The 21,921-nt window shown below is 52.0% G+C and overlaps 1 protein-coding gene across 1 annotated transcript in view; it reads left to right on the top strand.

The window, feature by feature from the left end:
• The window catches only part of cops6 (COP9 signalosome subunit 6), a 56,770-nt gene that overhangs the window by 34,164 nt on the left and 685 nt on the right, over window positions 1–21,921 (top strand). Inside the window, exons 6-9 of the mRNA XM_070863063.1 lie at window positions 6,657–6,704; window positions 12,222–12,336; window positions 19,894–19,986; window positions 21,576–21,676. Of these exons, the coding sequence (XP_070719164.1) occupies window positions 6,657–6,704; window positions 12,222–12,336; window positions 19,894–19,986; window positions 21,576–21,676 (357 nt within the window). The remainder of the gene's footprint in view (window positions 1–6,656; window positions 6,705–12,221; window positions 12,337–19,893; window positions 19,987–21,575; window positions 21,677–21,921) is intronic.

The following is a 21,921-nucleotide window of genomic DNA, read 5'->3' on the forward strand; positions in this document are numbered from 1 at the left end:
CCCACTGTACTGGTATACTGCCTCTCGTTAAACCCCACTGTACCGTTATACTGCTCACTAAACCCCACTGTACTGTTATACTGCCCCTCGTTAAACCCCGCTGTACTGTTATACTGCCCCTCGTTAAACCCCACTGTACTGTTATACTGCCTCTCGTTAAACCCCACTGTACCGTTATACTGCTCACTAAACCCCACTGTACCGTTATACTGCCTCTCGTTAAACCCCACTGTACTGTTATACTGCCCCTCGTTAAACCCCACTGTACTGTTATACTGCCCCTTGTTAAACCCCACTGTACTGTTATACTGCCTCTCGTTAAACCCCACTGTACTGTTATACTGCCTCTCGTTAAACCCCACTGTACCGTTATACTGCCCCTCGTTAAACCCCACTGTACTGTTATACTGCCTCTCGTTAAACCCCACTGTACCGTTATACTGCCCCTCGTTAAACCCCACTGTACTGTTATACTGCCCCTCGTTAAACCCCACTGTACCGTTATACTGCCTCTCGTTAAACCCCACTGTACCGTTATACTGCCCCTCGTTAAACCCCACTGTACTGTTATACTGCCCCTCGTTAAACCCCGCTATACTGTTATACTGCCCCTCGTTAAACCCCACTGTACCGTTATACTGCCTCTCGTTAAACCCCGCTATACTGTTATACTGCCCCTCGTTAAACCCCGCTGTACCGTTATACTGCCCCTCGTTAAACCCCACTGTACTATTATACTGCCCCTCGTTAAACCCCACTGTACCGTTATACTGCTCGTTAAACCCCACTGTACTGTTATACTGCCCCTCGTTAAACCCCACTGTACTGTTATACTGCCCCTCGTTAAACCCCGCTGTACTGTTATACTGCCCCTCATTAAACCCCACTGTACCGTTATACTGCCCCTCGTTAAACCCCACTGTACTGTTATACTGCCCCTCGTTAAACCCCGCTGTACTGTTATACTGCCCCTCGTTAAACCCCGCTGTACTATTATACTGCCCCTCGTTAAACCCCACTGTACCGTTATACTGCTCGTTAAACCCCACTGTACTGTTATACTGCCCCTCGTTAAACCCCACTGTACCGTTATACTGCCCCTCGTTAAACCCCACTGTACTGTTATATTGCCCCTCGTTAAACCCCACTGTACCGTTATACTGCTCGTTAAATCACACTGCCCCTCGTTAAATCCGAATTTATCATTCAACTTTTCCAATTCACCTTTCTTGCTGATGGTTCCTCCACCTTCCCCCCCCCCCCCCCCGTCTCTGCCTGCTGCCTCTGCCCCTGTTCCCGATCCTCACCCTCCTGCTAGCGATCTTCCCCGGCTTGTCGCTGTCCTTTGCCCTTTGTTCTCTTTCCCCCCCCCCACCCTTTGGTAGCACGCTTTTAACCTTGACTCAGATGTTACTTTCTCTCTCGTTGTGACCTGCTGATTGCCACTTTTTAAAACCAACTGCGGCCAGAATCTTGTACCACTTAAACCCAACACAAACGAGTTTGATTTCGTTTGGTTGTCTGCAAAGGTCGAGCCTTCAGCCAAGGTGCTTTCGTACAATGCCGTAATCTGTGTGTTTGACGTGAGTTAATTTTAAATGTGCTCTTTGGGAGGCCCCAGTTTTCTCGACACTGAAGAAGCTGTAGCTGTGGTGGGACCAGAATTTGCAAGTGAACAGCTGCCCCCAGTGGAAAAGAATGAAAGATAGGGAAGAAAGAATTGTAAATGGATTGTACAGGATAACTGGCTCAGCATTAATCTCTGATCTTTTCTTTGGACGAGCTAGTTTGATGCATTAGCCTTGATGAAAGTTCACCAGGTTAATTCCAGGGATGAGGGGGTTGACTTATGAGGAAAGGTTGTGGCGGTTGGGCCTCTACGCATTGGAATTCAGAAGAATGAGAGGTGATCTTATCGAAACGTATAAGATAATGAGGGGGCTTGACAGGGTGGATGCAGAGAGGATGTTTCCACTGATGGGGGAGACTAGAACGAGAGAGCATAATCTAAGAATAAGGGGCTGCCCATTTAAAACTTGAGATGAGGAGGAATTTCTTCTCTCTGAGGGTTGTAAATCTGTGGAATTTGCTGCCTCAGAGAGCTGTGGAAGCCGGGACATTGAATAAATTTAAGACCGAGATCGAAGGCTTCTTAACCGATGAGGGATTAAGGGGTTATGGGGAGCGGGCGGGGAAGTGGACCTGAGTCCATGATCGGATCAGCCATGATCGTATTAAATGGCGGAGCAGGCTCGAGGAGCCGTATGGCCTACTCCTCCTATTTCTTATGTTGTTATGTTATGACATGTATTGTCCTTAAACCCCTCTCCCTTGCCTCCTCCAACAAGTGCGAGGAGCTCTTTGCCTCCTCAGTCACCAGGATTGAGGCCATCCGTTCAGCTCCCTCTTGGATCACCTGCTGCCTCCCAAGCACTCCAACATCCCTCCCCTCCCCTTGTACACAAGCGCTAATTCTGCCTGTCTCTCCCATCTCATCTTGTCCCTCGACCTCATTCCCACTAAACTGCTGACCGCCCAACGTTCCTTCCTGGCCTCCATGTTGCTGACATTGTAAACGATTCCCTCTCTTCGGGAGCTGTCCCCCTCCCTTTCAAAACTGCCACCATCAAAAAAAAACATTGTCTACTCTTAAATCTATTGGCCTCATCTCCAACATCTTTCCTCTCCAAAGCTTTGATGCCTACCGGTCCATGTTCATCTGTCCTGCAACTCTTCGTTTTGAATCCTTCCAATTGGGCTTCTGCCTAAGCATATAGCATTAAGTCAGCCCTAACCAATAACACAAATGTCACCCTCTGTACAGGGTATTGGTGAGGCCGCACCTGGAGTACTGCGTGCAGTTTTGGTCACCTTACTTAAGGAAGGATATACTAGCTTTGGAGGGGGTACAGAGACGATTCACTAGGCTGATTCCGGAGATGAGGGGGTTACCTTATGATGATAGATTGAGTAGACTGGGTCTTTACTCGTTGGAGTTCAGAAGGATGAGGGGTGATCTTATAGAAACATTTAAAATAACGAAAGGGCTAGACAAGATAGAGGCAGAGAGGTTGTTTCCACTGGTCGGGGAGACTAGAACTAGGGGGCACAGCCTCAAAATACGGGGGAGCCAATTTAAAACCGACTTGAGAAGGAATTTCTTCTCCCAGAGGGTTGTGAATCTGTGGAATTCTCTGCCCAAGGAAGCAGTTGAGGCTAGCTCATTGAATGTATTCAAATCACAGATAGATAGATTTTTAACCAATAAGGGAATTAAGGGTTACGGGGAGCGGGCGGGTAAGTGGAGCTGAGTCCACGGCCAGATCAGCCATGATCTTGTTGAATGGCGGAGCAGGCTCGAGGGGCTAGATGGCCTACTCCTGTTCCTAATTCTTATGTTCTTATGTGACCATGATAAACTATCCCGCCTGGTCCTCCTGGACCTGTCTGCAGCCTTTGACACGTTGACCACTCCATCCTCCTCCAACGCCTCTCCTCCATCGTCCAGCTGGGTGGGACTGCACTCGCCTGGTTCCATTCTTATCCATCTCATCGTAGCCAGAGAATCACCTGCAATGGCTTCTCTTCCCCGCCCTGCACCGTTACCTCTGGTGTCCCCCAAGGATCTATCCTTGGTCCCCTCCTATTTCTCATCTACATGCTGCCCCTCGGCGACATCATCTGAAAACACAGCGTTCGTTTCCACATGTACGCCGATGACACCCAGCTCTACCTCACCACCACTTCTCTCCAACCCTCCACGGTCTCTGTGGTGTCGGACTGTTTGTCCGAAATCCAGTTCTGGATGAACCGCAGTTTCCTTCAGTTAAGCATTGGGAAGATCAGTGCCTTTGTCTTCTACACTCGTCACAAACTGTGAACCCTCACCACCCATTTCCACCGCCCCCGCCCCCCCAGCCACTCTGACTGAAACTGCAACCTATCTGACCCCGAGCTGAGGTTCCGACCCCATATTCTCTCTCTCACAAAGTCCGCCAACTTCCACCCCCCTTAACATCTCCCGTCCCGCACCTGCCACAGCTCTTCCGCTGCTGAAGCTCTCACCCGTGCCTTTTTTACTTTCCAGACTTGACTATTCCAATGCACTCCTGGCTGGCCTCCCACATCCTACCCTACGGAAACTCGAGCTGATCCGAAACTTGGCTGCCCCGGGTCCTAACTCGCACCAAGCCCCTGATTATAATCGCTCCACCATCGGTGGCCGTGCCTTCTGTTGCCTGGGCCCCAAGCTCTGGAACTCCCTCCCTAAACCTCTCCGCCTCTCTCTCCTCCTTCAAGACGAGCCTTTGGTCACCTGCGCTAATTTCTATTTGTGTGGCTCAGTGTCAAATTTTTTATCTCAATACTGTGAAGCGCCTTGGGTTGTTTCACTGCGTTGAAGGTGCTGTATAAACGAAAGTTATTGTAGACTCCACCCCTGCCTCAGCCCATCTGCTGCTGAAACCCTCATCTTTGCCTTTGTCACCTCCAGAGTTAATTATTCCAACGCACTCCTGTCTAGCCTCCCGTATCTACCCTCCGTAACATTCACCTCCAAAACTCTGCTGCCCGTGTCCTAACTCGCACAAGTCCCGCTCACCCAGCACCCCTGTGCTTGCTGACATTGGCTCCTGGTTTCCCCCCCCCCCCCCCCCCCCACCCAACGCGTAAATCCCTCCACAGCCTCGCCCCTCCCTATCTCTGTAACCTCCTCCAGCCCTACAACCCTCTGCCTGCCTCCAATTCTTGTCCATCTCCCAGCAACGAATCAGAAAGGACCCAAAAATTCAACTGCGTTTTCCAGTTAGCTTCAAACGCTGAAATGGTGTTCGGCATCTCGGCTGAGCAAAGCAAAGCTCTTCTTGATTAACTGTCCTTGCTTCGCTTTCTAAATGTGAACCCACGTTCCCACAGATGCTGCTCATTACAGCTGTTGACTGAGCTTAAAAGCCAGCTGTTTGCAATAGAACAGGAGCCCTTGTTAATGTATCAAATGTGAAATTTGCCTGAAGTAAAACTGTGGGAGTTCCATCTCCAGTTTGTTTCAAAGCAAAGAGCTCACACCTCTACAAGGATGAGAAGATTCACCTCTTGGATCAGAAACTAGCGAGGCGTGCTGGCAACTTATCCAACTCCCCACGCTGAAAACCTGCTCAGCAATTTTGAGCGTAATATCCAGGCTTTAGACATGAGCTAAGGAAAAACTAGAATGAAGGTATTAGAAGGCACAAAACAAAATTCAATGAAAGAAAGACTTGCATTTATATAGCGCCTCTCACGACCACCGGACGTCTCAAAGCGCTTTACAGCCAATGAAGTACTTTTGGAGTGTAGTCACTGTTGTAATGTGGGAAACGCGGCAGCCAATTTGCGCACAGCAAGCTCCCACACACAGCAATGTGATCATGGCCCAGATAATCTCTTTTTTGTTACATTGATTGAGGGATAAATATTGGCCCCAGGACACCGGGGAGAACTCCCCTGCTCTTCGAAATAGTGCCATGGGATCTTTTATGTCCACTTGAGAGAGCACGCCACTGGGTTTAACGTCTCATCTGACATTGGAGTTCAGAAGAATGAGAGGTGATCTTATTGAGACATATAAGATAATGACGGGGATCGACAAGGTAGATTCAGAGAGAATGTTTCCACTCATGGGGGATACTAAAACTAGGGGGCATAGTCTCAGAATAAGGGGCCGCCCATTTAAAACTGAGATGAGGAGGAATTTCTTCTCTGAGGCTTGTAAATCTGTGGAATTCTCTGCCCCAGAGAGCTGTGGAGGCAGAGTCGTTGAATATATTTAAGGTAGAGATAGACAGATTTTTGAGCGATAAGGGAGTAAAGGGTTATGGGGAGCGGGCGGGGAAGTGGAGCTGAGTCCATGATCGGATCAGCCATGATCTTATTGAATGGGTGAGCAGGCTCGAGGGGCCAAATGGCCGACTCCTATTTCTTATGTTATGTTCACTCCCTCAGTACTGCACTGGAGTGTCCGCCTGGATTCATGTGCCGAAGTTCCTGGAGTGGGACTTGAACCCTACAACCTTCTGACTCCAAGGCGAGGGTGCTACCCACTGAGCCACGGCTGAATGAGAGCAATGTTTCCTTGGTGCCATTTCCCCTCCGCGTAGCGAGGAGACCATTCAAGGCACCAGCTCTCGGCAGACCCATCACACGATTGTGCCAGGCAGTGTCACAGCGGTACAGGGAGTTACCCTCACCCGGGTTTGTCTCCCTCGGAGTGCTCTCATGGGGAAGGAAGGCATGTCGTGCTGGACCCCGGCAAGGGGTGAGAGGACGCATACATCAGTAGGTGGTGGTTAGGTGGGGGGGGGGGGTCACACTTCAGTTTTAGAAGCCTGTAACTTGGAAAACTGAGGGAGGAGGGGACATCCTGGAAAAAGGAGTCAAAACAGAAGACGTTTTATTCCAGTGGGTGTGGAACACAGGAGGACGCTGCCTTTGATTATGGTTCCAGCTAATTGCAGGAAAACATAAAAGGTAGCAGATTTGGGAATTGAAAGCAGGTTTGTGTTTTAAAGGGCCCACAGCTTGATCCTGCCTCGTAACACTTAATTGGGAAAGACTTGGCTACAGAAAAAAGACTAACCACAATAAATGTCTCCCACCTGACTCTGTGTCTTATCTTTCAGCTTCCAGTTAGTGTTTATGAGTCAGTCATCGATATCATCGCTGGAGAGGTATGTAATTAATTGGCTTCAGTTCTGTCCCTCTGTGTTTGTGTGTACACTGCACTATGTACAGTCCCTCTGTGTGTGTGTGTGTGTGTGTGTGTGTGTGTGTGTGTGTATATACACTGCACTGTGTACAGTCCCTGTGTGTGTGTGTGTGTGTGTGTGTGTGTGTATACACTGCACTGTGTACAGTCCCTGTGTGTGTGTATACACTGCACTGTGTACAGTCCCTGTGTGTGTGTATAAACTGCACTGTGTACAGTCCCTCTCTGTGTGTGTGTGTGTGTGTGTGTGTGTGTGTGTGTATACACTACACTGTGTACATTCCCTCTGTATGGTGTGTGTACTCTATACTGTGTACAGTCCTTCTGTGTGTGTGTGTGTGTGTATACTCTGTACTGTGTACAGTCCCTGCGTGTGCGTCTGTGTACGCTGCATTGAGTACAGTCACAAGAACAAAAGAAATAGGAGCAGGAGTTGGCCACCTGGCCCCTCGAGCCTGCTCCGCCATTCAATAAGATCATGGCTGATCTGATCCTGGACTCGGCTCCACTTCCCCGCCCGCTCCCCATAACCCTTCACTCCCTTATCGCTCAAAAATCTGTCTATCTCCACCTTAAATATATTCAATGACCCACAGCTCTCTGGGACAGAGACTTCCACAGATTTACAACCCTCTGAGAGAAGAAATTCCTCCTCATCTCCATTTTAAATGGGCGGCCCCTTATTCTGAGACTGTGTCCCCTAGTTTTAGTTTCCCCTATGAGTGGAAACATCCTTCTGCATCCACCTTGTCGAACCCCCTCATTATCTTATAAGTTTCAATAAGATCACACCTCATTCTTCTGAATTCCAATGAGTAGAGGCCCAACCTACTCAACCTTTCTTCATAAGCAACTCCCTCATCTCTGGAATCAACCTAGTGAACCTTCTCTGAACTGCCTCCAAAGCAAGTATATCCTTCCTTAAATACGGAGACCAAAACTGCACGCAGTACTCCAGGTGTGACCTCACCAATAACCTGTACAGTTGTAGCAGGACTTCCCTGCTTTTATACTCCATCCCCCTTACAATAAAGGCCAACATTCCATTTGCCTTCCTGATCACTTGCTGTACCTGCATACTAACCTTTTGTGTTTCATGCACCAGGACCCCCAGGTCCCTCTGTACTGCAGCACTTTGCAATTTTTCTCCATTTAAATTATAATTTGCTTTTCTATTATTTCTGCCAAAGTGGATAACCTCACATTTTGTCACATTATACTCCATCTGCCAAATTTTTGCCCACTCACTTAGCCTGTCTATATTCCTTTGCAGATTTTTTGTGTCCCCCTCACAATTTGCTTTCCCACCCATCTTTGTATCATCAGCAAACTTGGCTACATTACACTCGGTCCCTTCATCCAAGTCATTAATATAGATGTTGAATAGTTGAGGCCCCAGCACTGATCCCTGTGGCACCCCACTAGTCACTGTTTTCCAACTCTCTCTATGTGTGTGTGTGTGTGTGTGTGTGTGTGTGTGTGTGTGTATACTCTGCATTGAGTACAGTCCCTCTCCGTGTGTGTACTGTGCACTGTGTGTACAGTCCCTCTGTTACTATCTGTGTGTGCATGTGTGTAGCCTGCGCTGTGTACTGGCCCTCTCTGTTACCCTCAGTCTGTGTGTGTGTACCCTGCACTGTGTACAGTTCCCTCTCTATCCCTCTCAATCTGTGTGTGTGTGTGCACCCTGCACTGTGTACAGTTCCTCTCAGTCTGTGTGTGTGCACCCTGCACTGTGTACAGTTCCCTCTCTATCCCTCTCAATCTGTGTGTGTGTGTGCACCCTGCACTGCGTACAGTCCCTCTCAGTCTGTGTGTGTGCACCCTGCACTGTGTACAGTTCCCTCTCTATCCCTCTCAATCTGTGTGTGTATGTGCACCCTGCACTGTGTACAGTTCCCTCTCTATCCCTCTCAGTCTGTGTGTGTGTGTGCACCCTGCACTGTGTACAGTCCCTCTCAGTCTGTGTGTGTGCACTTTGCACGATGTAGAATCAGGTTGGACTTTACTTCTGTGGAGCCCCTTTTAATGTTTTGCGTCTATTTAATATTATTGTGCATTTGCAATATCCCAGTCCGTCTGCACAATTGCCTCGTTTCTCCAATGCTATCCATTCTTCCTTTTCTTCCCTTTTACTTGCCGACAAAGCTTTGTGTAATCAGCATATTTCTAACCTGCTCCACCCGCCTTGTTCCGTACCATTCACACAATGTGAAGAGCAGAGGTCCTCCGCACTCCGAGGCAGGGGACTTGTAATTCCTCACCCCCTCGCCAGTGAGCTGGCTCCCAATCCACCGGCACCATATGTCAGCTGTGCCTTGAAACAGAGACTCTTACAGCACAAGAGGAGGCTGTTTGGGTCATTGTGCCAGTGCTGACTCTGCTCGAGAAATCAACAAACTAATCCCACTGCCCCGCTCTCTCCCCATAGCCCTGTATCAATCTCAAACTAATCCCACTGCCCCGCTCTCTCCCCATAGCCCTGTATCAATCCCAAACTAATCCCACTGCCCCGCTCTCTCCCCATAGCCCTGTACCAATCGCCAAACTAATCCCACTGCCCTGCTCTCTCCCCACAGCCCTGTATCAATCCCAAACTAATCCCACTGCCCTGCTCTCTCCCCATAGTCATGTATCAATTCCAAACTAATCCCACTGCCCTGCTCTCTCCCCATAGCCCTGTACCAATCGCCAAACTAATCCCACTGCCCTGCTCTCTCCCCACAGCCCTGTATCAATCCCAAACTAATCCCATTGCCCTGCTCTCTCCCAATAGTCATGTATCAATCCCAAACTAATCCCACTGCCCTGCTCTCTCCCACATCCCTGTATCAATCCCAAACTAATCCCACTGCCCCTCTCTCTCCCACATCCCTGTATCAATCCCAAACCAATCCCACTGCCCCGCTCTCTCCCCATAGCCCTGTATCAATCCCAAACTAATCCCACTGCCCCGCTCTCTCCCCATAGCCCTGTATCAATCCCAAACCAATCCCACTGTCCCGCTCTCTCCCCATAGCCCTGTATCTTTCTATGCTTCAAATATTTACCCAGTTTTGCATGTTAAAGATGCAGTGGTCTCGGCTTCCATCGTTACCTGTGACAAATCAATCCCGGCTCCAACAATCCTCTGTGTAAAGACATTTCTGCTGACGTCTCCATCTCCTCGGTGACAATTTTGATCCAATGATCCCTCGTCATTGACTCCCAACAAGAGGAAATATTCGCGCTCTCCTCACCCTCTGAATATTCATCATCATTTTAAATACCTCGCGTAAATCTCCTTCACTATCTCAAAACTCTCCTTATAACAATGGTTACCCATTCCCATCATCATGCTGGTGAATTCTCTGTGGTTTTAATGTCCTCTCTGTAATGGGGTGCACAGAACCGCACCCAGTGCTCTAACTGTGAATTAACCAAGGTTTTGTACCAATGTATCATAGAAACATAGAAATTTACAGTGCAGAAGGAGGCCATTTCGGCCCATCGTGTCCGTGCCGGCCAACAAAGAGCCACATGGCCCTCAGTCAGCAGCCCTAAAGGCTACATATAAACCCATGAATAATGGCGGAAAGGCAAAGAGCCCCGACCAATTGAGGGAGAAAAAATCTGAGAAAATTCCTCTCCGACTTATCCAGGCGATCGAAACTAGTCCAGGAGATCACCCTGGCCGTATTCGATTCCCTGCAGTACTTACCATTATATCTGCGCCATCCAACAAAAGTCTAATCCCAATTACCAGCTTTAGGTCCGTAACCCTGCAGGTTGCTGCACTTTAAATGCCCATCCAAGCATCTCTTAAAAGTGCTGAGGGTTTCTGCAGCCACCACTCTTCCAGGCAGCGAGTTCCAGATCCCCACAATATTAGTATCATTATTTAATTACTCTTATACCGAGTCCCTATTTATAAAACCCCCAACATTGTGTTGGCCTTTTCCCTAGTCTATCTCCCCACACTCTCACGTTCAGGCATTTGAATTCTGGAACTCTGCCTACATTCACACCCTTCAGTGTCTTTCCATTCAGTGTACACTCTGAATCCTGACTGTTCCCCTCCATAAATGGGTGTTACACAGTACCTGCCCCGGGGGAGTGGGTTGGGGGCGGGGGGGGGCGCTCAGTCCGACCAGCGACTGTGTTCAGACACCAGCATTGAGCGCAGTGTTCAGTGACACCCCCGAGGCTGGTCTGTCATACCCAGATTGGCATTGTCGCTCCTCCCCTCTCTGACCCTCCCTCTCTCTTCTCCCCCCACCCCCCAGACTGTCCCTCTCTCCCCCACCCCCCCGCCCCCCAGACTGTCCCTCTCCCCCCCACCCCTCCCCAAACAATCACTGACCCTCCTCTCTTCCTTCCCCGCCGAAAACACAGCAAGGCCCGACTCTGTCCTCACCTGACCTCGGGCAGCGGGAAACCCCGGCAAGTGATGAGCGGGAGCCTAATTGGAATATAAGGATTAAGAGCAGGCGTCGGCCATTTGGCCCCTCGAGCCTGCTCTGCCATTTAATAAGATCATGGCTGATCTTCGACCTCAACTCCACTTTTCTGCACTGTCTCCATATCCCTTGATTCCCTTAATATCCAAAAATCTAGCGATCTCCGTCTTAAATATACTCAACGACTGAGCCTCCACAGCCCTGTGGGGCAGAGAATTACAAAGATTCACCACCCTCTGGGTGAAGAAATTCCTCCTCATCTCAGTCCTAAATGGCCGACCCCTTATTCTGAGTCTGTGTCTCGACTCCCCAGCCCGGGGGAAACATCCTCCCTGTCAAGCCAGAAACCCTCACCACTTTTAAGAGATGGTTGGATGGGCACTTAAAGTGCCGTAACCTGCAGGGTTACGGACCGAGAGCTGGTCATTGGGATTAGACTGGATGACCTTTTGGACAGAGCAGATATAATGGTAAGTACTGCAGGGAATAGAATACGGCCAGGGTGATCTCCTGGACAAGTTTCGATTGCCTGGATGAGTCGGAGAGGAATTTTCCCAGATTTTTTTCTCCCTAAATTGGCCTGGGTTTTTATCTGCTTTTTGCCTCTCCCAGGAGATCACATGGCTCCAGTTGGGGTGGAGTGCAGAATGTTTCAGTATAAGGGGTGTCGCAGTTGTGTGAGGCGGACTGATTGGGCCGGGTGCTCTTTGCCTTTCCGCCATTGTTCAAGGGTTTATTTGTAACCTTCAGGGCTGCTGACCGAGGGCCGTGCGGCTCTTTGTCGGCCGGCGCGGACACGTTGGGCCCAAATGGCCTCCTTCTGCGCTGTAAATTTCTATGTTTCAATGACAATCTTCTCACAAAGCCACAGCCAGGGGTTGAAGCAGGACCACACTGCGGGCTGCGTGGGGCCTAGTGCCACGCTCTGTGGGGCGCCCAGGCCCAGTCCTCGGTGCGTTCCCGGAGAATGCCCCCACCCCCCTGCGGAGTTGCTGGCAGAGTCTCCCCGCTGATGGTTTTTATTTGTGCCCACTGTCCAGGCCACGGTGCTGTTTGCTGAACTGACCTACACTTTGGCCACCGAGGAGGCCGAGCGTATCGGAGTGGATCACGTGGCGCGCATGACCGCGACGGGCACGGGAGAGAACTCCACAGGCAAGGACTCGCCAGCATTCTGTACAGTGGGGTGGGGGGGTGGGACCCAACAAATCTGCAAAAGGACATAGACAGGCTAAGTGAGTGGGCAAACATTTGGCAGATGGAGTATAATGTTGGAAAGTGTGAGGTCATGCACTTTGGCGGAAAAAAATCAAAGAGCAAGTTATTATTTAAATGGAGAAAGATTGCAAAGTGCTGCAGTACAGCGGGACCTGGGGGTACTTGTGCATGAAACACAAAAGGATAGTATGCAGGTACAGCAAGTGATCAGGAAGGCCAATGGTATCTTGGCCTTTATTGCAAAGGGGATGGAGTAAAAAAGCAGGGAAGTCTTGCTCCAGTTATACAGGGTATTGGTGAGGCCACACCTGGAGTACTGCGTGCAGTTTTGGTTTCCGTATTTACGAAAGGATATACTTTGTAGGCAGTTCAGAGAAGGTTCACTGGGTTGATTCAGGAGATGAGGGGGTTGACTTATGAGGAAATGTAGAGGAGGTTGGGCCTCTACTCATTTGAATTCAGAAGAATGGGAGGTGATCTTATCGAAACGTATAAGATTATGAGGGGGCTCGACAAGGTGGATGGAGGGAGGATGCTTCCACTGATGGGGGGGACTAGAACTAGAGGGCATGATCTTAGAATAAGAGGCCGCCCATTTATAACTGCGATGCGAAGGAATTTCTTCTCTGAGGGTTATAAATCTGTGGAGTTTTCTGCCTCAGAGAGCTGTGGAGGCTGGGTCACTGAATATATTTAAGACAAAGATAGACAGTTTCTTAACCGATAAGGGAACAAGGGGAGCGGGCAGGGAGTCTATGATCGTATTAAATGGCGGAGCAGGCTCGAGGGACCGTATGGCCTACTCCTGCTCCTATTTCTTATGTTCTTGTGTACTTCGGGAGTGGGGGGGCAGGCGGATGCCTGTCTTGTGTAAGACTTTTCTTAATTAGGACAGGTTTATATTCTGTAAAATGTTGTCACTAAACAGAGTCACGACTTATTTATGACTCGACTCTGCACTTTCAGTTCGAACTTGTGAGACAAAACAATGCAGACACGGGATGTTTCCTCGTGTCGAAATCTCGACCCTCGATAAAGGACTCGGACACCTTCAGCTCCAGCAGAAGTTTCTTTAATTTACTTGCTAGCACTCCGTCAATGGCTAAATGAACACCTCCGTAATGGTACAATTTCACGAGATATTTATACAGTAAAACCCAAGTTGTGGCCTCTCCTTATGTATTGGCTCTGTCTCGCAGTCAGTGGATACAGATAAAGAGTTAATTACTACATCCTTGTCCTGACATGGCTTCCAGATATTTCCTTTTGTCAGGGTTATTAGTTGGCCAGCCGGCCATTACTCGATGAGAGTGTGGTAATGAGCTATTACCTGCATTGCATTGTGTCAGGATGGTCCAGTTTCCTGGTCAGTTATCTTTTTGCATCAAATGGATGAGGTCTCTACAAGAGATAATGGCTGGTGGTTTGAGTACTGATAAAAGGGTGGGGTGGATTGGAACTGGTGTTGTATAGACAATAGGAAAGCACCATGGGGGGTACTTGTCTCAGCAGGACTTGCCTCCTAGCTGTCTGGTGGCTATCGGCCATTTCAAGCCAGGTTTAACTGTTTATGCAAACCGACTGCTTGTTGCAGAAATTCCTGGAAGGACCAGGACTCCATTTTGTTTTACATTAAAAAGGGCACAAAACTAGAGTGTGGTACAGCGTAGATAAAAATACATTTCCACACTCAACCACCCCAATCCAGGGGTTGCCTTTACTTGGAATAATCAAAGGAAATACAAGCAGGTTACGATAGAATTAAATGCACAATAATTTCTTAATTATTACCTCGCACTAACCTATCCCATTAAATCCCTTATAACGGTTAAAATCGCCTCTCTCCTAAGTGATGAAAAGAAACACAGACACTCGCACCAGACCGTCGTCAGCGATTGTAAGACTTAACCCCCTGATTCTCTTGGCAACTAACCAGGTTGCCAGTTCTCTTGACTGCCGCAGTTTTCTAGCTCCCGTGTTACAGCTATTTTATACAGTTTTTCTGGATGTCTGCCCAATGTGTGTACGTAATTGCTAAGCTTAACACACAGGAATATTCTAAAACGAATCCTTCCCACGAATAGATTTTCTTTATCATCATAAGTGCAACTTTCGTCACAGTCCGTGGCAATTCAAGGATGTCTCTTACTGCCTGTGAAAAATGTCACTTCGCAGCTGTGCGATCTCTCAAAAGTTAACTTAAAAACAAATAAAGGGTCTCTTGACTGTTGCAAAGCATTTTGGGTCATTAAAAAGTCTGTATCAGCCATCCTGAAATGAGTTTCCAGCCTCATATCCACGGCATAACTAAAACCGCCTTTTTCCACCTCCGTAACATCGCCCGCCTCCGCCCCTGCCTCAGCTCTTCTACTGCTGAAGCCCTCATCCATGCCTTTGTTACCTCTAGACTTGACAATTCCAACTCACTCCTGGCCGGCCTCCCACATTCTACCTTACATAAACTTGAGGTCATCCAAAACTCAGTTGCTCCGTGTCCTAACTCGCGCTAAGTCCCACTCACCTATCGCCCCCTGCGCTCGCTGACCTACATTGGCTCCCGGTTAAACAACGCCTCGATTTCAAAATTCTCGTCCTTTTTTTTTTTACAAATCACTCCATGGCCTTCGTCCCCTCCCTATCTCTGTAATCTTTTTCAGCCTCACAACCCCACAAGACGTCTGCGCTCATCAAATTAGGCCCTCTTGAACATCCCTGATTATAATCGCTCAACCATCGGTGGCCGTGCCTTCAGCTGCCTGGGCCCTAATCTCAGGAACTCCCTCCCTAAATCTCCCCGCCTCTCTACCTCTCTTTCCTCCTCAAGATGCTCCTTAAAACCTACCTCTTTAACCAAGCTTTTGGTCATCTGCCTTAATTTCTTCTTTTGTGGCTCTGTCAAATGTATCTGTTTTGTCTTGTAACACGGCTGTGAGGCGTCTTGGGATGTTTTACTACGTTAAAGGCGCTATATAAATACATGTTATTATTATCTTGGCGCAGTTTGTAAGCACAGTTAGTTGTTAGCAGAAAAGTGAGATGACAGAAATGCTGCAGTCTTAAACTTGTCACAGCTGGTGGGAGACTGGGCTATATCCCAGGCTCATCCAACTAGAGCAACTTGTAGAAAGTAACAGGTCGTGTTGGCCCGGGCCAAATATTGTCCTTTCTCTGACCGAGCCGCTCCCAATGAGGCAGCTTTCCTGCTGGGTCAGGATGTCACCCCAGCCTTCCATGAGCCACCTCGCATGGTGTGTCCAAGCTAGCGAGGAAGGCGACCTCCGACCCTTTCAACAACAGCGACCTGCGTTTATATAGTGTCTCGGGAGCATAATCAGACAATAACTTGACACTGGAAGAAAGAGACTCGAGGACGGGTGACCAAAAGCTTGGTCAAAGAGGCAGGTTTTGAGGAGGAGAGAGGTAGAGAAGCGAAGGGAATTCCAGAGCTCGAGGCCCAGGCAGCTGAAGGCTGACAATAGTGGAGCGATTCAAATCGGGTGCTCAAGTAGCCACTGTTGGAGGAACACAGAGTTCTTGCAGGTCTGTGGGGCTGGAGGAGATCACAGAGCTAGGGAAGGATTTGAACAGCAGGATGATCATTTCAAAATCGAGGCGTTGCTGAACCAGGAGGCAATGTGGGTCAGCGAGCACAGGGGGTGATGGGTGAGCGGGACTCGGTGCGAGTTAGGACACGGAGCAGCAAGCACAGGGGGTGATGGGTGAGCGGGACTCGGTGTGAGTTAGGACACGGAGCAGCAAGCACAGGGGGTGATGGATGAGCGGGACTCGGTGCGAGTTAGGACACGGGGCAGTGAGCACAGGGGGTGATGGGTGAGCGGGACTCGGTGCGAGTTAGGACATGGGGCAGTGAGCACAGGGGGTGATGGGTGAGCGGGACTTGGTGTGAGTTAGGACACGGAGCAGCAAGCACAGGGGGTGATGGATGAGCGGGACTCGGTGCGAGTTAGGACACGGGGCAGCAGAGTCTTGGATGAGGTCAAGTTTAGAGATTGGGAGTTGAGGTGCCAGCCAGGAGAGTGTGGAATAGCCCAGAGATAATAAAAGCATGGTGAGGGTTCAGGGGCGGAGACGGGTGGTGTTAGAGGTGGAAGTCAGTGGTCTTGGTGATGGAGCCAATACAGAGTCAGCTTAGGGTTAAATAGCAGGCCAAGGGTGTCGTTTATGCAGTGTGTACAAATTGAAAGACGGAGAATGAGAGATTTGCTGCTAATGTTCTGACAATATCATACTTAGAGCTGATGCTGCAATACCAGACTGAACAGGTTCCTGACTGACTGCTTTGTATTTGTTTTTTCTGTGTTAGACATCATGACGAGATTGGGAATTGTATATAGAACACTTGAAAAAAAATCCATATTAACAATTGTACCTGGTATCAATATTCCAGATTTATTGTGCCTGTAGTTCAAATCCCTCCCTGGCATCGCCACCCCCCATCTCTCTCTAACCTCCTCCACCAATCCCACCCTGTGTAACCTCCTCCAGCCCTCTGACCCTGTGTAACCTCCTCCAGCCCTCTGACCCTGTGTAACCTCCTCCAGCCCTCTGACCCTGTGTAATCTCCTCCAGCCCTCTGACCCTGTGTAATCTCCTCCAGCCCTCTGACCCTGTGTAACCTCCTCCAGCCCTCTGACCCTGTGTAACCTCCTCCAGCCCTCTGACCCTGTGTAACCTCCTCCAGCCCTCTGACCCTGTGTAACCTCCTCCAGCCCTCTGACCCTGTGTAACCTCCTCCAGCCCTCTGACCCTGTGTAACCTCCTCCAGCCCTCTGACCCTGTGTAATCTCCTCCAGCCCTCTGACCCTGTGTAATCTCCTCCAGCCCTCTGACCCTGTGTAATCTCCTCCAGCCCTCTGACCCTGTGTAACCTCCTCCAGCCCTCTGACCCTGTGTAATCTCCTCCAGCCCTCTGACCCTGTGTAACCTCCTCCAGCCCTCTGACCCTGTGTAACCTCCTCCAGCCCTCTGACCCTGTGTAACCTCATCCAGCCCTCTGACCCTGTGTAATCTCCTCCAGCCCTCTGACCCTGTGTAATCTCCTCCAGCCCTCTGACCCTGTGTAACCTCCTCCAGCCCTCTGACCCTGTGTAATCTCCTCCAGCCCTCTGACCCTGTGTAACCTCCTCCAGCCCTCTGACCCTGTGTAACCTCCTCCAGCCCTCTGATCCTGTGTAACCTCCACCAGCCCTCTGACCCTGTGTATCCTCCTCCAGCCCTCTGACCCTGTGTATCCTCCTCCAGCCCTCTGACCCTCTCTAACCTCCTCCAGCCCTCTGACCCTGTGTATCCTCCTCCAGCCCTCTGACCCTCTCTCACCTCCACCAGCCCTCTGACCCTGTGTATCCTCCTCTAGCCCTCTGACCCTGTGTATCCTCCTCCAGCCCTCTGACCCTCTCTAACCTCCACCAGCCCTCTGACCCTGTGTATCCTCCTCCAGCCCTCTGACCCTGTGTAACCTCCTCCAGCCCTCTGACCCTCTCTAACCTCCTCCAGCCCTCTGACCCTGTGTAACCTCCTCCAGCCCTCTGACCCTGTGTAACCTCCTCCAACCCTCTGGCCCTGTGTAACCTCCTCCAGTCCTCTGACCCTCTTAAACAACAACAACTTGTATTTATATAGCGCCTTTAACATAGTGAAACATCCCAAGGTGCTTCACAGAAGTATTATAAGATGAAATAATTTGACACTGAGCTGCATTCGTAGAAATTAGCACAGGTGACCAAAAGCTTGGTCAAAGAGGTCGGTTTTAAAGAGCATCTTGAAGGAGGAAAGAGAGGTAGAGAGGTTTAGGGAGGGAGTTCCAGAACTTGGGGCCCCAGCAACAAAAGGCACGGTCACCGATGGTTGTGCAATTATAATATGGGATGCTCAAAAGGGCAGAATTAGAGGAGCGCAGATATCTCGTGGGGGTGGGGGGGGGGGGGGGGCTGAAGGAGATTACAGAGATTAAGATTGGGAGGGGCGAGGCCATGGAGGGATTTGAAAATAAGGATGAGAATTTTGAAATTGAGGCGTTACTTAACCAGAAGCCAATTTCGGTCAGCGAGTACAGGTGATGGGTGAGCGGGACTCGATGCAAGTTAGGACACAGGGCAGCGAGCACAGGGGGTGATGGGTGAACGGGACTCGGTGCGAGTTAGGACACGGGGGCAGCGAGCACAGGGGGTGATGGGTGAGCGGGACTCGATGCGAGTTAGGACAGGGGGTGATGGGTGAGCGGGACTCGGTGCGAGTTAGGACAGGGGGTGATGGGTGAGCGGGACTCGGTGCGACTTAGGACACGGGGCAGCGAGCACAGGGGGTGATGGGTGAGCGGGACTCGGTGCGAGTTAGGACAGGGGGTGATGGGTGAGCGGGACTCGGTGCGAGTTAGGACAGGGGGTGATGGGTGAGCGGGACTCGATGCGAGTTAGGACACGGGGCAGCGAGCACAGGGGGTGATGGGTGAGCGGGACTCGGTGCGAGTTAGGACACGGGGCAGTGAGCACAGTGGGTGATGGGTGAGCGGGACTCGGTGCGAGTTAGGACACGGGGCAGCGAGCACAGGAGGTGATGGGTGAGCGGGACTCGATGCGAGTTAGGACATGGGGCAGCGAGCACAGGGTTGATGGGTGAGCGGGACTTGGTGCAAGTTAGGACACGGGCAGCCAAGTTTTGGATCACCTCGAGTTTACGTCGGGTAGAATGTGGGAGACCAGCCAGGAGTGCGTTGGAATAGTCAAGTCTAGAGGTAACAAAGGCACAGATGAGAGTTTCAGCAGCAGATGAGCTGAGGCAGGGGCGGTGACGGGCGATGTTACAGAAGTGGAAATAGGCGGTCTTAGTTATGCTGCGGATATGTGGTCGATAGCTCATTTCAGGGTCAAATATGACAACTAGGTTCCAAACAGTCTGGTTCAGCCTCAGACAGGAGTTGGGGAGAGGGATGGAGTCAGTGGCCAGGGAACGGAGTTTGTGGTGGGGACAGAAAACAATGGCTTCGGTCTTCCCAATATTCAATTGGAGAAAATTTCTGCTCATCCAGTACTGGATGTGGGACAAGCAGTCTGACAATTTAGAGACCGTGGAGGGGTGGAGAGAAGTGGTGGTGAGGTAGAGCTGGGTGTCGTCAGCGTACATGTGGAAACTGACGCTGTGTTTCGGATGATGTCGCCAAGGGGCAACATGTAGATGAGAATTAGGAGGGGGCCAAGGATAGATCCTGGGGGTGTTTCTCTGTAACCTCCTCCAGCTCCCCGACCCTCCGAGAACTCAGCGTTCCTCTATTGGCGGCCATGCCTTCAGCTGCCTGGAATCCCCTCTCTCAACCTCCCCACCTCCCTACCTCTCTCCTCCTTGAAACCTACTTCCGTGACCAAGCCAGCTGTCGGTCGGTGTCATTTGTCTCAACGCTCCTGTCAAGTGGACATTCGGAGAGAGTGGATGATGAGCGCCCCCCAGTTTGCTGACTCTCTCATCCCTCTCCTGTTCCAGTGGCCGAGCATCTCCTCGCTCAGCACAGCGCGATCAAGATGCTGCACAGCCGCGTCCGCGTGATCCTGGAGTACGTCAAGGCTGTGGAGTCAGGTAGGAGGGTGACCCCCACAACTCTCTCTTACACCCCCCAACCCGCAACCCCCCCTTCCCCCAGCCCTTCCCCTACCTCTTCCCCCACCTCCCCACCCCAACCCTTTGTGCGGCCGGTACAGGAGAGGCGGGGTGCAGTGGGCGGGGCCATGTACGGGAGGGGCGGGGTCGGTATGGGAGGGGCGACACTGGGGCGGGGCCGGTATGGGTGCAGGAGGCGGGCTGGTACTGAAGGTGCGGTTCAGGGTCGGGAGGGGTGGGGCCAGTACAGGGGGCAGGGCCGGTCCGGGGGGGGGGGGCCAGTATAGGAGGGGTGGTGCAGGGGGCCGGGCCAGTGCAGGGGGCGGGGTCTGGCTAGTGCAGGGGGCGGGGCCGGTACGGGAGGGGTGTTGCCGGTACAGGAGGGGCGGTACAGGGGGTGGGGCCGGTATGGGAGGGGTGGGGCCGGTACAGGAGGAGCGGTACTGGGGGTGGTGCAGAGGGCGGGGCTGGTATGGGAGGGGTGGGGCCAGTACAGGAGGAGCGGTACTGGGGGTGGTGCAGGGGGTGGGGCCGGTACGGGAGGGGTGGGGCCAGTACAGGAGGGGAGGAGCGGTACTGGGGGTGGGGCCGGTATGGGAGGGGTGGGGCCGGTACAGGAGGAGCGGTACTGGGGGTGGTGCAGAGGGCGGGGCTGGTATGGGAGGGGTGGGGCCAGTACAGGAGGAGCGGCACTGGGGGTGGTGCAGGGGGTGGGGCCGGTACGGGAGGAGTGGGGCCAGTACAGGAGGGGAGGAGCGGTACTGGGGGTGGGGCAGGGGGTGGGGCTGGTACGGGAGGGGTGGGGCCAGTACAGGAGGGGCGATACTGGGGGTGGTGCAGGGGGTGGGGCCGGTACGGGAGGGGTGGGGCCAGTACAGGAGGAGCGGTGCAGGGGGTGGGGCCGGTACGGGAGGGGTGGGGCCAGTACAGGAGGAGCGGTACTGGGGGTGGGGCAGGGGGTGGGGCCGGTACGGGAGGGGTGGGGCCAGTACAGGAGGAGCGGTACTGGGGGTGGGGCAGGGGGTGGGGCCTTTACGGGAGTGGTGGGGCCAGTACAGGAGGGGAGGAGCGGTACTGGGGGTGGGGCAGGGGGTGGGGCCGGTACGGGAGGGGTGGGGCCAGTACAGGAGGGGAGGAGCGGTACTGGGGGTGGGGCAGGGGGTGGGGCCGATACGGGAGGGGTGGGGCCAGTACAGGAGGGGAGGAGCGGTACTGGGGGTGGGGCAGGGGGTGGGGCCGGTACGGGAGGGGTGGGGCCAGTACAGGAGGGGAGGAGCGGTACTGGGGGTGGGGCAGGGGGTGGGGCCGATACGGGAGGGGTGGGGCCAGTACAGGAGGGGAGGAGCGGTACTGGGGGTGGGGCAGGGGGTGGGGCCGGTACGGGAGGGGTGGGGCCAGTACAGGAGGGGAGGAGCGGTACTGGGGGTGGGGCAGGGGGTGGGGCCGGTACGGGAGGGGTGGGGCCAGTACAGGAGGGGAGGAGCGGTACTGGGGGTGGGGCAGGGGGTGGGGCCGGTACAGGTTGTTGAGCTGCTGGTTTGCCGATATCCCTTTGATGTTTCCCACAGGTGAGGTGCCATTTAACCACGAAATCCTACGTGAGGCCTACGCCCTGTGTCACCGGCTACCTGTCCTCAGCACCGACAAGTTCAAGACGGACTTCTACGATGTAAGTCGGAGCTTGTCACTCTCCTCGCCATCTGAGAAACCTTGCTGCCCCCAGTTTATGCCGTGACCTCCCCCAGTTTATGCCGTGACCTCCCATATCACAGAATGAGAGCCACGCTCCGCCTCTAGCCCAGGAACAGGAGCCTGTGTCGTCTCCCCCCCCCCCCCCAGTTCCCCCATTCAGTGAGATTTTGGCCGATCTATGTCCTCACTCCATCCACCCGACTCGTCGATCTGTCATACACA

The sequence above is a fragment of the Pristiophorus japonicus genome, chromosome 20, assembly GCF_044704955.1.
Source record: "Pristiophorus japonicus isolate sPriJap1 chromosome 20, sPriJap1.hap1, whole genome shotgun sequence".
In the NCBI taxonomy this organism is placed as follows: Eukaryota; Metazoa; Chordata; class Chondrichthyes; family Pristiophoridae; genus Pristiophorus; species Pristiophorus japonicus.